At 35.7% G+C, this 18,765-nt stretch overlaps 2 protein-coding genes across 2 annotated transcripts; both read left to right on the top strand.

Annotated features, from left to right (window-relative positions):
- The first annotated feature begins 4,000 nt into the window (after positions 1-4,000).
- On the top strand, positions 4,001-4,948 carry LOC120603109 (olfactory receptor 502). Its single transcript, XM_039863443.1, has one exon. The coding sequence runs from the start codon at positions 4,001-4,003 to the stop codon at positions 4,946-4,948; it is 948 nt and encodes a 315-aa protein (XP_039719377.1).
- Positions 4,949-10,011: 5,063 nt separating this feature from the next.
- On the top strand, positions 10,012-10,926 carry LOC120603111 (olfactory receptor 491-like). Its single transcript, XM_039863444.1, has one exon. It carries the CDS (start codon positions 10,012-10,014, stop codon positions 10,924-10,926), a length of 915 nt encoding a protein of 304 aa, XP_039719378.1.
- The last annotated feature ends 7,839 nt before the right edge of the window (positions 10,927-18,765 follow it).

Below are 18,765 nucleotides of genomic sequence, written 5' to 3' on the forward strand. Positions count from 1 at the left end.
TGCATAACACAGTGCCAAGGTAACGTGACTGCAATAAGGACCCAATTTTGGGAAGGGAGTTGAAGAGAATAGATGTACAGATATCTTTATTCAAAAAAAGTAAGGATCATTAGATATTTTCTGTAATTAAAGTAAAATAATCACATGTGAAATATATGTTACATAAAGTTTCAGACTTTAACAAAATAGAACATCAAAATATAATTGAATGGATGGAAGAAATGAAAGCTATATGAATTTATGTGCGTGTCTGTATATTAATGTGAATGGTAGAGATGTACAGAATGTGAATAGATGAATATGTAAAAATCCTGGATATGTAATGGTATATGAAGTGGAAATACATATTTTAAATGCCAGGTTCTTAATTCAGTCTTAATTAACATTAAATTACATAGGACATATATTAATAGGTGGAAACTTGACAGATTAAAAAACTGATTTTTTTGGTAATGTAGAATGACAATGTACTGAGCTAGTTCATTACATCTTGTTAGGTAGACATGAATAAAATGTTGGAAAAATATATATGGCCATTAATTAAAGAACTGAAAACATTTTTTTTAATGTGGGGTACGGTTTATATTTATTCTCTAGTGAGCTAGAATAGAGTAGCTTATTTGTAATAACGTTGCCTATGAAATTCCACTTTAACTCTACTTGTTTATTGCTATATATCTTTCAAAAGTAGATGCCACTGCATTCAGTGCTTATCTGTGAGAAATTTATTTTATCTTCCCAGTAGAATATTTAATTTAAATGTTTTCTCTTTTGATATTTAAGCTGTTGAGTATTTTGACGTTATTATAATAAATTCAACAAGAAATATCCATAATAATCCTCTCATACTTGAACCACTGGTTTTCTCCTTGTACCAATTATGTTCAAATTAAATAAAAATGAGAGCAAGCAGGAACATAGATAGAAACTATAAGTTTTCTTTAGTAAAGCATTTTATTTACAGATACTGAGGAATCTCAATCATGAAATAGTTTACAGAGTCAAGAGTGGTTACCTGCAGGGATTCATTCTTTGGATTTGTAAAGGGGAAAGGCACCATAGTTTTCTTTTCTGAGAAATTTTAACCACGTGAATATAATTATAATAGCACTAAAAATGAATAGTATTAAACTATTTTAATAAAGAACTTAGGCTGTTCTGTGGAAGGCTAAATGTGCATGTGGAAAAATCAATTAGACAATGATTTTAGTGTCAAGATAGCGAGAAGTGGACACATGATGGGCATTAGGAGGTAAGATCAACAGGAACTGGTCACTGGTGGGCACATGAGAGTAGATTAGGATCCTCTATACTGACCTGGTGCTCAGGGCCAGAATGTAGGTCCAGCCAGTTTTAGGGATTTAGGCAGAGTGTTGAGGGTGGGGAGAGAGAAATAGTATGTCAGAAACTAGTTGGGAACCAGTGGTCTTCACTGAGGCACTTAAGTCTTGAAATTGACTAGAAGACTGTAGTTCTTAGGAGTGTACATTCTAGCATTTGGTCTGACCCGAAGTTTAAAGCTGGATTGAACTATACCAGTTGAATACACTGGACAAATATCTTGAACTGAGCCTCAGTTCATTTAGTAAAATTAGCATAATAGGAATACTTATCTCACCAAATCATTGGAAGGGTTAAATGGAAATACGTAAGTCAAGGGTTAAGCCCAGTACTTGGCTAAGAGTAGTCTGGATGAAAGTTGATTACTATTATTAGTGGACTATTTGTTCAGTGGTGCATCAGCAGGGTGACATAAGATGTTCTACAATAGGAATTAGCAAGAGAATTAGCTTGAGTCTTCAGGTCGAAGATAGCTGTGTCCCCCATCATCCACCCATTCAAATAAGACACTAATCAGGAGTCATCATTCAAGGAGTGTAGACTAAGTCTGATCCGTAAGTCATTCAGACCTCTTTTTACTTCACAGTTCTCTATCTACATCTTTAAGATACTCATTTTATACTTTTTGCTAGGAAAGAACATATACATGTCTCAAATAATTGTATTATTTAAAATTCACTTTACGTGGCATTCCACCCATGTTCCGCAAGACACCTAAAGGAGTATCTTACACATATCCTGATAAAACACGTAAAATACACACATGCTGAATGAATGAAGCGAAGGTTAGCATTTTATAGTCAAAGTCTAGTATTATTAACCTGAAGTATCAAGTCAAACTTAAAACCAACATTTATGCAATAATTGATTATTTATACTCCCGATAACTATTCATTAAAAGTGCATCAAATCTAGAAACTAAGAAAAATTGATTAGTTCAAAATTGGCAGAACCCTGAAAGATTAGTTGTGTTTGTGTGAAGTGAACTGCTCCATGCTCACCTGAGAATGTGATCGTGATCCCTGGTGCTTTTGAATTCACATTTGAATCTCTAGAATCTCTAGACATTTACACCCAAAGGAAACAATAATAAAAACATGGCTAGTATATAACAACAATGACTGAATTTATTGCTGTAAGATGAATGAATTCTTATTTCAAGAGGTAAGATTTTGACTTTTGTGAGAAACTTAGTGCAATGATTTCCATTTACTATTTGAGAACACTTTATTCTCTAATGTTGTATTGTACTCACAGGCCATGGTAGAGAAACAGGGCAAATGTAATCCAACCAGTGACCTTAGCTGAATTAACCTGTTTCAAGTCTGTTTAGTGGGATAATCTGGCATAATTCAAGGTACCAGGGTTTCTCATTGATTCACCTGTTAGACCAGAAACTCAGTGGTCTTTCAGACTATCTAAACTTGGCACTCAACTAAAATGCTAACAAATTCGCTAGCTTTGAGATGCTTTGCAGACTTACAGTTAATATATATCCAGAAAACTTGGAAATGAGATTCAACTTGGCTATGAACTGGGTGAATCTGGGTAAACTTCTGAACTTTTTAGGCTGTAACTTTATAAGCTGAATATTATGTTGAAACTAAAATTATTTCATTCCATAATGTTATAATTATAAAGCATTGTTATGTCAAAAATGATTTGTTTGAGTAAATATATTTAATTATGTCCTAGATGTTAAACATATAATGTTTGCATGATGATTAGATTGGCATTTCAAACTATGTGATAAAACTATATTTCATGTGTAAATGTTAATTGTACATAATAAGTATACAGTACTTTACTTCATTTACAATCTTAATATTAAAATTCCTTTCTATTTCTTCTCCATCTTATCAAAAAAATTGATAGTTCTTTAAAAATGGTCTCCTCTTACTGATAGAAAGTGTAAAGTTTCTGATTAATTAGGCACTTCTTTTATACATTAGCCATCAGACAGTAGAAATAATAATTTGTTATCCACCCATTTCCAAATGACTTGATTTCATTATGAGTATTATTTAATATTATTTATTGAATAGTTACTAAAGGAACGGACTGAATTCAAACTGAGATTCACAATTAGTTTCTACAACTTGGTAGATAAACTTAGGGTAACAGTTATCATTGTCCAAATAAGTATCTTCATCTACAAATAAAATAACTGTTCTTCAAATTATTTCATGGATATTAAAATAGAACTATATATCTAAAATTCTTAACCTCGTGCCCGCCATTTAGTCAGCTTTCCAAATGTTAACTATTACTCAAGTCTCTATTACATACCCGTATTTGTACATGTTTATCTTTTGGTTATACTGACCATTCCTTTTGCTGTTCTCGTAAGTCTTATGTTTTTAATGTTTAGATTAAAAGCCACTTTAAGTGTATTTTATAAATAGATAATACAAAGAGACAAAGATCTACATTATTTGAAGCAGATTCACTAGTGTTTGGACTAAAAATGATTTTCGAATGTAGAAGACTCATTACACGTAAATATAAACTCTGGGCTCTAAAGTTAAAAAAATCAAAACTTAAGTAATTTTTCATAATAATATCTGTGTGTATTAATGACAATGAAACTATGAAAATGTATAACTTCTTTCATGTAATGTTTCATCACAGGTTCCTTTGGTAGCAGAAAAATTATCTCATGGATTCCCTACGAGATGGGAACCATACTGTAGTGACAAGTTTCATTTTATTGGGCTTAACCGATAACCCAATCCTTCGTGTCATACTCTTTATGATCATCCTATGTATCTATCTGGTGACCGTATTTGGAAATGTCAGCACAATCACTCTTATCAGAATCTCTTCTCAGCTCCATCATCCTATGTATTTCTTTTTGAGCCACTTGGCTTTTGCAGACATATGCCTTTCAACTTCTGTAACACCCAATATGCTTGTAAATTTCCTAGTGGAGAGAAATCCAGTCTCCTATCATGGATGTGGCATGCAGCTCGGTTCAATTGCTGTCTTTGGGGCAGTTGAGTGCTTCCTGCTGGCTATCATGGCATACGATCGCTTCGTGGCCATCTGCAACCCACTGCTTTATTCCGCCAAAATGTCCACACAAGTTTGTGTTCAGTTCCTCATAGTGGCTTACGTGGCTGGTTTTCTCAATTCTTGCTCTTTTACTCTTTCCTTCTACTTTTTACTCTTCTGTGGACCAAATCTAGTCAACCATTTCTTCTGTGACTTTGCTCCTTTAGTTGAAATCTCCTGTTCTGCTAGCAGCAGTATCCCTGCAGTTGTCCCCTCATTTGTTGCTGGCTCCATCATTGTGGTCACAGTGTTTGTCATAGTCGTCTCCTACATCTACATCTTCATCACCATTCTGAAGATGAGCTCCCCTGAGGGGTACCACAAGGCCTTCTCCACTTGCACCACCCACCTCACAGCAATCACTTTGTATTTTGGGACCATCACATTTGTTTACGTGATGCCCAAGTCCACCTTCTCAAGTGACCAGAACAAAGTGGCATCTGTGTTCTACAATGTGGTGATTCCCATGCTGAACCCCATCATCTACAGCCTCAGGAACAATGAGATTAAAGGGGCTCTGAAGAGAGAGCTTGCCAGAATATTTTCTAAGTGAAGCTTGATATTTTGTGTGATTTGATATAATATCATGGCATAAATATAACAATAAAAGTAAATTGTGTGTCTGTTTGTGGTTTAAATGTATTTATCAATATGCCATTAGTCTCTTTGAAGCTTTTCTGTGAAGGTAAGGGATGGATTTTCTGATACCAAATTGAAAATCAGAGGCCCATATTGAGTTATTAACTGAATTCAGTTTATCATTAGAAACATAAATTAGTTAACATGAAAAAATACTTAATCTGCTGAAAACCTGCTGAAAATTTTATTCTTTTTTTTCAAAAGAATAAAATATTCTTTTTTTTATTCTTAACTATATCATAAGTTAAAGTTATTCTGCCTCCAAACCTTTAAGACTGTGTCTGCTTTCATCAGCAGCTTTTCCTGAAATGAGCATGATAACTAGGGTTATGACAATATATTCTGAGTGGAAATGACCAAGTAGAACCACACAGTAAAATTACTGGAAACATTCTTCTAGCAGGAAGCTTGTCCACTGGGGTTAATTCTGATCTGTGCTCCTTATCTCTGGCTCCAGTCTAATCATAGGGGAGCACATTAAAGAACAGGACGAGATGACCCTGACTAACCTGTGAATTCTTCTGTTGGGTCTAAACAGTGACTTCTTTCTGGGAATGAGCAGGGTTCCTGATCTCCTCAGGACTGAGTGAGCAAAGTCTTCAAGTGGCTTGTTCATGGTCAGCTTCATTGCTGCTAAGGAACCTTGAGGGAACTGCATTGTGTTTCCTGTGAAGCTAACTTACTTCTAATACTGATGACCGCCACATTTCTTTCTCTTTCTCTGTCCTCTAGTTAATGTTTTAGACAGTATTATTTTTGTTTATTGAATTTCCAGCACAAATTGTCTAAAACTAAAGTAATTATCTTCTCTCACCTCAAACTGCTCCCATCCAGTGACCCATATCCCAGTAGGAGGTATCATTATTCAATCAATGTATTGATTCTGAACCCTTGAGGAATTTCCTTTTCTTCCTGCACACACCTCCAGTCTACACACAGCCTTGAACATTCTGAGGCTAATATTGATCTACTTCTTTTCATTTTCATTGTTAGCACTTCTATTTCAAGCTACTGCCTTATACATTTATTTTACAGTAGTTCTCATGTGATAGCTAATTTTATGTGTCAAGTGGACTAGGCTATGGTGCCCAATTATTTGGCCAAACACCAGAATTGATTATACTGTAAAGGTAATTTTTAGGTGTGATTAACATCAAAATCAGTAGAATGATTAACTCAGATTACTCTCCATAGTGTTGGTGGACTTCATTCAATCAGTCAAAAGCCTTAAGAAAAAAATCCAAGGTCCCCTGTAAAAAAGAATTTCATCCCCAGGCTGCCTTGGAACTCAACACCAGGACATCAACTCTTTCTGGAATTATCCTTCTGACTGCCCTCGGGTCATGGAATTGCTAACTCACACATTGTGTTAGACAATTCCTTAAAATAAATATTTATCTAACTCCCCTCCTCCCTCCCTCCCTGCTGGCTTTGAATCCTGGCCACTATCTGTTGAATGCTGCATGCTAATTCAAGTGATTGAATGTTTGTCTCAGATGTTGCTACAACTGTGACAGGCCATTACACAAACTCATGCTCACCACAATTATGCCCTTGCATTTATACTAATGACTCAAACTGGTAATTAGAATCCCAGCCTAGTTTGTAAATGTCTTGTAATTACCCTCTCATGAATGTCTTTCTTATGTATTTGCATGGTTGGACAGTTAGAAGATCAAGAAGTCAAATGTTACTCCTAGTAGTGGTATCAGTAGTAAGAATATTGCAGTAAGAGCTAAGAATATGAGATCGTTTACTACTGTTCTCAGAGATTTGTAAGTATTAACCCTATTAATCCTAATAAACGTATGAAGCTTTTCCCCCCAGTTTGTATGTTACAGAGAATGTAACTGACATATATAGAAGTTAATCAAAATCTAAAAGTCACAAGTATCCTCTTAATAATTTGCCTCCTTTTAAGGCATATACTCTGTTGAGGGTCATCAGAGAGGTTCTTTGAGAATACAGGTGACCCTTGAATAACAAAGGTTTGAAATTTAAGGGTCTACTTGTAGGTGGATTTTTTTTCAATAAATACAGTTAATGTTCTTGTGATTTTATTAACATTTTCTTTTTCTAGCTTATTTTAAGTATATAGTATATAACACAAAATATGTGTTAATCGACAACTTATATTATTAGTAACAAATACATTCGTCTCAACCAGATGGAATCACTTCTGATTTTCACAGCATGATATTATGGGAATTCCTTTTCCCAGCCTGGTACTCTAGGCTGGGAAGCTTGGTGTGAGCCTGGGAACCCTCACATTTGTTATATACAGATTTTCTACTGTGCAAGGTTTCTGGGCTCCTAACCTCCACATTGTTTAAAGGTCAGTTGTACTTCTTTCCTAGAGAACTTGACTCATGTTGGATATATTCCTTTCAACCCAACACTTTCTGCTCAGAATAAGTATGGCGGCTTCTATATTAGATATGTCAGACTAACTTGTATTAGGACTTCTTTCTGGTACAAAATAAATGAGAAGATACATAAATATCTTTCAGTGTTTTAAGACACAGACTTCTGGTTCTATTGAAGATGATGTAGCACCATTCTTCTAGGGCCCTCCATTTTATTTAAAAAAAAAAACAAGCATAGGAAGATATGAAGGAGGAAGATGAAGACAGATGCCTAGGGACTTAGGGACCTGAGAAACAAAATAGTGGCGAGTCTCTGGCTTTCTTACCACTTCCATAAATTCAGGACTGGATTCTACACAAGCCTCCAACTCAGAACCACCGGAGAACCGCTTGGAGCCCAACAAGGAGCTGAATTTACTTGGAAGGCAGGAGTCACACACATCAGTGTCACACTGTCCCTGGGGAGAAGACAACAGGGAAGTTGGTAGAACTGAATGTCCATCTCACTCATCTGCAAGGAGGCAGTGTGAGTCAGCACTCCATTTCTGCCAGCGTTGTGTCAGTAGTGCCCAGCAGGAAGCTGAACATACTCATTCACATGGTTCTTGCAGTGACACCTCAGCAGGAGAACTTCCTTCTGAAAAAGATTGACTGTGTTCCAGATTCTCATATTATATAACCCTAAATGTCTATGATATAATAAAAAATACTTGTCATAGCACATAGGAAAATAATCACAACTTCAACGAGAAACGACTACATATGCCAACACCAAAATGAATAAGATGTTCAAATCATATGACAAGAATTTTAAAGCCATGTCAAACAAATGCTTCATCAAGCCATCATTAATTTTCTTGACACAAATGAAAAAAATAGCAAATATCAGTATCAGCAAATAAAGTTGTAAAAATAACCAAGCGAATATTATAGAACTAAAAAGTGGAGTCAGCGAAGTTAAAAACTAAAACAACTTGCTGGATGGGTTCAGTAGTAGAGTGAGATGTCAGAATAGAATCAGTGAACTTGGAGAACGTGAATAAAAGCATCTGATCTAAATGGGAAAAAATAGACCAGAGAAAGTATAGCAGTCCGTGGATCTGTGGTAAAATAAAAATGAGCTAACATTATGGTGGTCCCAGAGGAGAGTAGAAAGAAAGGGGGACTGAATAAATATTTAAAGAAATGATGGCTGAAAAGTTCACATATTTGTGAAGGAAAGATTTCAAGAAAGATTCAGGAACTATAGAAAATGTCAAGCAGGATAAACCCAAAGAAATTCATACCAAGACAAAATAAGTAAAGTTCTAAAAATTAAAAAGAGAAAAATCTTGAAAGAACTCAGGGAGAAAGGGCTTATTACTTATTATAAAAAGCAATATCGAAAATAATAACTTTCTCATTTGAAATGATAAAGCCAGAAGGAAGAGGCAGAATATTTTTCAAGTACTAAAAGCAAAGAATTGTCAAATGTAAATACTACATCTGGAAAAAAGAGCCTTCATGAATGAAGGAGAAGTAAAAAAATTTCAGATGAGAGAAAGCTAAGAAAATCTGTTCCCAACAAATCTAATTTTAAGTAATGGCTAAAAGAAGTTTTCAGTTGAGAAAGTAAATGATAAAAAGACCTGTAACTTCAATATTTAAATTACCCTCTCATATTGCAATAAAAGTGTATAAATGGTTACCTACAACTTCTGTCCTTATTGTGTTATGTAATAATAATAAACAATTTGCCATAAACCACTAGCCCATGGAATACACTTTGAGGAACAGTAGACTGTGCTTTGTTTTTGCTTACTTACTCGTGTTACTCCACAGTATTCCCCCCACTACCTGAAGTTCTCAGCTAAAGGGCCTGTTTTGTCTACAGTGTTGATTAGAGCCCTGGTAGCACTGACTCTTGTCTTCGTTTCTAGTCACCTTTCTATTCCACCTAATCTTTGTCCAGACCTCTGGACAAAGCTGCTGTCAAGATGCTTAGAGATACATATTTTGTTAACACCTGGACCTTCTATTTATGCCACCTTCCCTGACCAGCTCCTTAAATACAAAGTTAATTATTCTTTCTCCTATATTTCTGAAGCAGCATGTACATCCTTCATTGTACTAATAATGATCCCTGTGTGATAAATTCCATGTAGGTTGTAGTTTCTTTTGATTGGTTTGTTAACAGAGAATAGGGATTCAGTTTGGTTTGGATGATAGGTTGAATAAATCAGTGATTAAATGAACATTGGGTTTGCTGTCATCTTCTCAGACTTCATGGAATACTGGCCACTGCCACTGTCTAAAAAGACCAATAGTTCAATTTATTGCTGAAGAATGACTGAGCAGGAGCAGATCTGCCAGAAAACAGCATTTTGGAGATTTGGGACCTGCTGCTTCTTATTCTCATGTTGCAGTCCATTCTACTTCTTGATAATAATGTCAGTGCTTTGAATAGAAGTGTGAAGAGAGGAGCTTATATATTGCAGGAAAATATTTCGATGGTTTTAGGTTGAAGGACATATTCTTACATGGGGTCAACAGTCCTGGAGGGGCATGGGACAAATTAATGGACAAGTACAGGAATTCACAATTCCCTCAACAAGAATAATGCACAGAGGAGATGGAGGTTGGAAAACATACGAGAGTGACACAGTTCATCATTTTGGGGTTAACAGAGGATCCTATACTTTGTGTTGTCTTCTTTGTGATATTTCTCAGAATCTGTATTGTCAGAATAATCATATTAATCAGTAGCTTTCCCCAGCTTCATACCCCAATGTACCTTTTCCTCTGTCATTTGGTCTTTGCTGACATCTGGTTATCCTCTTCAGTCATACCTGTCATGCTCAAGGCCGTCCTGAGGAAAGGTATATCTCTGCCTGTTGCTGGCTGTGTGGCTCAACTCTGTGCTATGGTCAAATTTGGGACCACTGAGTGCTTCCTGCTGGCTTCCATGGCCTATGATTGTTACGTGGCCATCTGTTCACCACTGCTCTACTCCACCTATATGTCCCCTAGAATCTGCATTCTCATAGTGGAGTTGTCCTACTTGGATGGATATGTGAATGCCTGGAAGTTTACTGGCTGTTTAATGAGTCTGTCTTTCTGTGGACCAAATCAGGTAGATCACTTTTTCTGTGATTTCTCCCCTTTGTTGAAACTTTCCTGCTCGGATATCTCCTTTATTGAAATCATCCCTTCCATCTTTTCTGAATCCATCATTGTGGTCACAGTGTTTGTCATATCTCTCTCTTACATCTGCATCCTCATCACAGTCCTGAAGTTGCGCTCCGCTGAAGGGAGACACAAAGCCTTCTCCACCTGCACCTCCCACCTCACTGCCGTTACTCTCTACTATGGGACGATCACCTTCATTTATGTGATGCCCAAATCTAGCTACTCAACTGACCAGAACAGAGTGGTATCTCTGTTCTACACACTGGTGATCCCCATGTTAAACCCTCTCATCTATAGTCTGAGGAACAGAGATGTTAAGGAGGCCTTGAGAAAGGCAACTATCAGATTACATTCGTAGGATCCATTCTTGTCTTGTCCGATAAATTATAAAGTTGTTGTTTACCTGTATCACACTTAGCACCTACCAAATACATAGACCGTGTAAGTGATTGCTTAAATTAAATTTATGCGTCCTCTAACTCTCACTTTTATTCGCTAGTAAACCAAATATTGTTACTGTAGTTGGTACTATTCTAAATACTCATAGGTTCCAAGTACTTTTTCTCATTTAATTAATGTAGCAAACAACAATTTCAACTTACTATTACATATATTAACTGGGTTATTCCTCACCAAAACCCTTTGAAGTAGTACTATTATTTCTATTTAAAAAAATCATTTGGGGCACAGGGACATTAAATACATTGCTGCAAGTCATGCAGCTAGGATATGGTGGCACCAGAGTTTGAATCCAGAAAGTCTGGGTTTAAAACCACCATGCTTCTCTATTTATTATTCCCAGCAATCCCATGGTGGCGGAATTATTCATTTTCCTCAATTTAGAGATTAGAATTCTGTGTCTTAAGGAAATTCAATAGTTTATCTGAAGAGATGTCCTCTGATTCTAGGAATCAAGTTATTTGGTTCCAAGCATTTAATATGGACTGTAATATCTAAATCAGTCTAATGACTTCAGCACTGTTATTCACCAAGAAGGTATGAGCAGAGCAATGATGCCTAAGTTGTTACTTTGTATCAGTCTTTTGAACAAATTCTACTCCCAAGATCTGGGCTGTGAAGACACGTGGAAACAGGCATGAGGATGGGAAAACTGCGCTGATTCCCATCTCTTAAGATGTCAGGTCTGGGTACCACAATCACGTGATTTGATAGAAATCTATCCATATTTGAACAAATAATTAAAATATAGTCCTATTTGGCATAATGTAGACTTCTTTATTTGTAGGAATTATAAAGAGTACCTTTTAATTCTTAGCATTGAAATTAATTTGTTAACAATCATAGTTTCATAGTCTGCATTTATAAGGAAATTAGAACCCATTAAAAGAACTAGAAATATTGTCAGAGATTGCACTAAATATGTTTCTTGTATAACAATCTACCCTCATTTACTTCATCACCATGAGACTAGAAAGAGTGCAGAGATTTTCTGTAGTCAGGCATTCCCAGACTGAAGCACAGCTGTTGAGAGCAGCCGAAAGCAAGACTTAGAGCATAAAAGTCCACGTCTCAGTGTAATGAGATGAAAGAAGTGATGATTTGGAGATATATGATGTGATAAAATGGAAAATATTTATAATATACTGCTAAGTAAAAATGCAGTGTATCTAAAATATTGCAAATTTTAAGTGGAAAATATATAACAAAGACCAAAAGTTAACACAGATAAATTTAAAAATATGAAATGATTTAAATTGTGGGTAAAGGATAACCCTACTCAGAACCAAATGTGTGCTATTTCCCTCCCCCCACCAACCAATTGGAAAACCACTATTTTCTAAATATGTAGACAACAGTTTGGTGCCCAATTTTAAGAATTCATTTGTGACACTAACTCGAGACAATGTCAGTCATCACAGGTTTAAGGGCTCAGTTCCACAGGACTGTCCTCACTTCAGACACCAATTGTAAGTAATGGTTCCCCAGGGTATGCACACTTCTGTCCCGCTGGCTATAAAGTTAGAGATTAGCCCACAACTCTCTCCCATGTTTGAGTCCTACAACTCTCTCCCAGGTTCGATAATTTGCTGGAATGGCTCACAAAACGCATGGAAACATGTACTTACATTTACCAGTTAATTATAAAAGGTATCAGAAAGGATACAAATTAGCAGCCAAATGCAGAAACGTAACTGGAGGTCTGGAAGGGCTCCCAGGGCAGGAGCTTCTGTCACCATGATGCTGGAGTCACCATCCATCTGACACTTGGATGTGTTCACCAACCTGAAAGCTCTCTACGCCATTGTTTAAGGATTTTTATGGAGGCTACCTGACCAGCATTAAGTCAATGTCCAACCCTGTCTCTTCCTTGTAGAACAGGGGGCCAGTCAGAAAGTTACCAGCTTCTAATCATGGCTTGGTCTTTCTGGTGACCAGCCCCCATCCTGAAGCTATCCAGGAACCCAACAACAGTTGCTTCATTAAAACAAATCATGCTCTTGCTATTGGTATTTTGATAGGGATTGAATCTATAGATTGCTTTAGGTAGCATGGCCATTTTAATGATGTTGATTCTTCCTACCCATGAGCACGGTATATGCTTCCATTTATTTGTATCTTCTTCAGTTTCTTTTTTCAATGACATAATTTTCTGAGAACTGGTCTTTTACCTCCTTGGTTAATTTGATTCCCAAGAATTTTTTTCTTTTCGATACAAGTGTAAATGGGATTGATTTCTTAATTTCTCTTTCTGAAAGTTCATCATTGGTGTATAAAAATATCACTGACTTCTGAATATTAATTTTGTATCCTGCTACTTTACTGAATTCATTGGCCAGTTCTAACAGGTTTTTAGTGGAATCTCTAGGGTTCTCTATATGTAGTATCATGTCATCAGCAAATAACTGGAGTTTTACTTCTTCCTTTCTAATTTGGATGCCTTTTATTACTCTTTTTCATCTTATCACTGTGGCTAAGACTTTCAACGCAGTGTTGCAGAGAAATGGTGAACGTGGTCATCCTCGTCTCTTTCCTGATCTTAAAGCAAACGCTTTTACCCTTTCCCCATTGAATATGATGTTAGCTGTAGGTTTGTCATATATGGCCTTTGTTATGTTGAGGTATATTCTTTGTATTCCCACTTTTTGAGAGTTTTTATCATAAATAGATGCTGGATTTTTTCCAATGCTTTTTCTGCATCTATTGATATGGTCATATGGTTTTCATCTTTCGATTTGTTAATGTGATGTATCACATTAATTGATTTACGGATATTATACCAACCTTGCATCCCATGAATAAAACCAAGTTGATCATGGTGAATGATATTTTTAATGTATTGCTGAATTCGGTTTGCTAATATTTTGTTGAGGATTTCTGCATCAATGTTCATAAGAGATAGTTGTCTATAGTTTTCTTTTTTTGTAATGTCTTTGTCTGGTTTTGGAATCAAGGTAATGGTTGCATCATAAAAGGATTTTGGGAGCTTTCCCTCTACTTGAACTTTTTGCAAGAGTTGAACAGATATTTTTCCAAAGAGGAAATACAGATGGCCTATAGACATGAAAAGATGCTCAAGGTTACTAGACATCAGAGAAATGAAAATTAAAACCACAATGAGATATCACCTCACACCTGTCAGAATGGTGATCATCAATAAATTAAAGAACAACAAGTATTGGTGAGGACTTGGGGAAAAGGGAACTGTCCTGCACTGTTGTGGGATTACAAATTGGTTGGTACAGCCACTGTGGAAAACAGGCTGGAGGTATCTCAAAAAATTAAAAATGGATATACTTCTTGATCTAGCATTTGCATTTCTGGGTATTTACCCAAAGAAAACCAAAACAATAATTTCTAAAGATCTATGCACCCCTATGTTCATGGCAGCAGAGCTTACAATAGCCAAGATGTGGAAGCAACTAAATGCCCATCAACAGACAATTGGATAAAGAACTTATGGTTCATATATACAATGGAATATTAGCCATTCAAAAAATGAAATCTGCCATTTGTAACAACATGGATGGACCTAGAGGTTATTATGCTGAGTGAAATAAGTCAGACAGAAAAAGATAAATACCATATGATTTTACTAATATGCAGAATCTAAGGAACAAATAGAACAAACTGATCAAGAACAAGCACAAATATAGAGAACAATCTGGTAACAGCATATGTCCCCTATACATCTATCAGGCACTGGTGATACAAGAGTAGAAAAATTTTAGTAAATTCCCCCGTTCATAAAGGGGAATACAGGAGTCACATAGCAACATGGGCCCATAGAAATTCCAAAATCCAACTAAACACATACTGCCATTTTTTTGATCAGGGTCCAGTCCTGCTTCCTACTTATAGGTTTCTGTGGGTCTTGGCTCTGCCTTCTGAGCTTATAATTCAGTCCTCTGAATCATCTTTTATTTTATAGGGAAAAAAATCGCCCATGTTATAGCTGAGTAGATTTTTTGGCCTGTTTCCTGCTCATTCTAGGTTGAGTCCAAAGATCTCTTCATTTTCTACTGTCCTTTACAGTCTAAGCAGGTATCACTTCTTTAAAAACCGTCTGAGATATTATATCCTCAAGCCTTATTTATTTTGTAACTATAGTTTGTACCTCTGGACCCTCTTCACTTATTTTGTGCACCCGACCCCCCCGCCACCTGTCCTCACCTCTGGCAATCACCAGTCTGTTCTACATATCTATATGTTTTGGAGGTTTGTTGTTACTGTTGTTCACTTGTTCTGCTTTTTAGATTCCACATATAAGGGAAATCATATGGTTTTTGTCTTTCGCTTTCTGTCTTCTTTTATTTAATACCCTCAAGGTCCATGCACGTTGTTGTATGATGGCAGGATTTCATTCTTTTTATAGCTGAGTAATATTCTACTGTATACATGAACCACAACTTCTTTATCCATTCATTTATTGATGGACGCTGAGGTTGTTTCTAGGGATGCGTATATCTTTTCAAATTAGTGTTTTGGTTTTCTGTGGAAAAATACTCAGAAGTGCAATTGCTAGATTACATGGTAGTTCTATTTTTATTTTTTTGAGGAATTGCCATGTTGTTTTCTATAGTGGCTACACCAATTTACAATCCCACAAACAGTGCATGAGGATTCCTGTTTCTTCACATCTTTGCAAATACTTTTATTTCTTGTCTTTTTGATATAAGCCATTCTAACAGGTGTGAGATGATATCTCATTGTGGATTTGTTTTGCTTTTCCCTGATGATTAGTGATGTTGAGCATCTTTTCATGTGCCTGTTGGTTATCTTTATGTCTTCTTTGCAGAAATGTCTATTTATATTCACTGCCAGTTTTTAAAATTGGATTGTTTATTTTTTTGTTGTTTTTGAGTTGTATGAGTTCAGCATATTTTTCGGATATTAGACTCTTATCGAATATATCATTTGCATATACATTTTTCCATTCGGTGGGTTGTCTTTTCATTTTCTTGATTATCACCTTTTTTTGTACAGAAACCTTTAGTTTGATGGATTCCCACTTGTTTATTTTGGCTTTTGTTATGTTCACTGTGACTGATATCAAGTAGCTTACTGCCTAATTTTCTTCTAGGAGTTTTATGGTTTCATGCCGCGTCCTCTTTCTACCCTACTGCATGACAAGGTCCGGAGATGGGGACAGAGCCTTCAAGGAATGCATTGTCAAAACGAGGACGTGGCATGTGTTTAGGGATAATTGGTTTCTTAGGAATGATCCTATTAATAGGGGGAATTTGGGTAGCACAAATTCTAGTAAGTGTAAACGCTGTACAAATGGATTTCCTCAAAATTGGCTCTGAGGAAAACATAGTAAATTCCCTGCGTATGGAATCAGCTCTGGTCACCCTGACGTATCCAGAATGCGTAAACCCTTTATTTGAACAATTATTAAGAGAAATTCCTTTTGACGCGCCTCTTAAAGATGTTATGAATAAATTATAACAAGCTGAATTACTAGAACCAGTTTATACTCCTGTTCCCGCGCAGTTAGTAGAAAAATTAGTAAAGGATAAGAAATTTACTCATAAGCCTGTGCCTACTATGGAAGGGCCTCCTTTTGTGGCCTAGTGGATAAATAGAAAACTCTGGTATCCACCTAGGGGGGCTAATAGTATGAAAAGATTGCCTGATCTTCCTTTGCCTTATACAGGAGCTTATAATAAAGATAGTATGCATATAGTGAATAAAGATGGAATTCATGTGGCTTATAGTAGTTTAAGTTTCATAGAAAGGCTGGCTAGGTCAGGACCTCCTTGGTGCTTAAAAAACAAAGGAACAGAAACTTAGCTTATGAAAGCAGCTTTGTAAAACTGATTTTTATAAATATTTTCCTCATTACTGCACTAAGGAAACTTTTGAACAGCTATGAGAAAGGTTCAGCTTGAACTTTAGATATAGCATAAATCAAATAGCATTTAAAAGATTTCTTCAGGCAGAAAGAAGAACAATGTCTGCCCAAAAGCCAATGCTTGCTGTTATGAATGCATCTATCTATCACCTTTACTTAAATCAAACTGTATCTTACATAATAGATATAAGAATTAAAAGTTTAGATTGTTCCATCCGGTAGTTCTGTTCTAATGATTGAGAGAAAAATGTACTAGTTAATCATGAACATTAATAATAATATACTCTCTAAGATTTTTCTGCTTGGCCTAACCACAGAAATTTAACTCCCTGCTACCTTAACTACAAAGTATAATCAAATGCCAAAATAAAAAGTATAAAAGTTGTACTCAAATCACAATAAAACGGAACAGTGTCACACCGCCTCTGAGTTGTGTAGTCGACTGTCTCCTGCGCCGACGCCTTGCCCACCTTCGGGGCCCCCTGGATCCTGTCGTGGCTGGACCGCGGCAGTTTCAGGTTTTGCATTTAAGTCTGTAATTAATTTTGAGTTTATATTTCTGTATGGTGTACGACAGTGGTCTAATTTTATTCTTTCACATGTGGCTGTCTAATTTTCGCAACACCATTTATCAAGGAGACTGCCGCTTCCTCTTTATATTCTTGCGTCTTTTGTCATAAATTAATTGAACAGAAATGCAAGGTGTATTTCTTAACTCTCTATTCCTTTTATCTATCTATGTGTATTTTTATATGCCAATACCATACTATTTACTATAGCTTTGTAATATAATTTGAAATCAGAGAGCGTGATACCTCCAACTTTGTTCTTCTTTCTCAAGATTGCTTTTGCTATTCAGAGACTTTCGTCATTTTTTGTACACTTTTAGGATAGTTATTTTCTATTTCTGTGAAAAATACCGTTAGAATTTAATAGAGATTTCATTAAATTTAGATTGCTTTGCATGTATGGACATTTTAATGATATTCTCCAATCCTGTGCACGGATTATCTTTCTATTTATTTGAGTTCTTCTCAGTTTTTTTTCATTAGACTCATAGTTTTCAGTGTAGAGACCTTCACATCCTCAATTGAATTTATTCCCAGATATTTTATTCTTTTTGATGTAATTGTTAACAGATTGTTTTTTAATTTCCCTTTCTACTAGTTCATTATTAGTTTATAGACATGCCACTGGTTTTTCTATATTGATTTTGTATCCTGCGATTTTACCGAATTTTTTTATTAGTACTAACAATATTTTGGTGGAACCTTCAGGGTTTTTGTTATATAAAATCATGGCATCTGCAAGTAGAGACAGTTTTACTTCCTTTCTGATTTTGATGTCCTTTTATTTTTTTACTTGCTTAATTTCTCTGGGATTCATGATAGCTGTATCGATATCCACAAATGCATATTATATCTACCTCTCCCTGCTTTACAGAAGTCTTTTTTGGACTTTCTTTTAAAAGTATTTTTCACGATAAGTCGAATGAAAATCAGTATAAAAAGCAAATATTTGGCATTGTCCGTCCTCTTCATTGCATGTTGATTTTCTATTTGATGAATATCTGCTATTAATTTTGTAATTCTTTCTCTTCTGCCCCCTGGATTTTATTTTACTATTGCTTTCTACCTATTAAAATTAATGCAAATGTTATTAATTTTAGGCTTTCTCTTTTCTGGTATTTCTAGTGTACCTTTTCTTCCAAGAGCTGACAGGCTATAGCACAAGATTTGATATATCTCATTAAGTTTCTTTTAAGTCCTTTTTATTTTTTTTAACCTTTGACCTATGGGTTATTTAAAGGGTTATTTATTTCATTTTCAAATATATAGGTATTTTCCAGTTATCTTTTTGTGATTGATTTCTAGGTTTATT

The sequence above is a fragment of the Pteropus medius genome, unplaced genomic scaffold, assembly GCF_902729225.1.
Source record: "Pteropus medius unplaced genomic scaffold, Ma_sr-lr_union100, whole genome shotgun sequence".
In the NCBI taxonomy this organism is placed as follows: domain Eukaryota; kingdom Metazoa; phylum Chordata; class Mammalia; order Chiroptera; family Pteropodidae; genus Pteropus; species Pteropus medius.

Excerpts from the sequence above, each read along its gene's own strand:
- LOC120603109 (XM_039863443.1), top strand. The coding sequence starts at position 4,001 with ATGGATTCCCTACGAGATGGGAACCATACTGTAGTGACAAGTTTCATT.
- LOC120603111 (XM_039863444.1), top strand. The coding sequence starts at position 10,012 with ATGGAGGTTGGAAAACATACGAGAGTGACACAGTTCATCATTTTGGGG.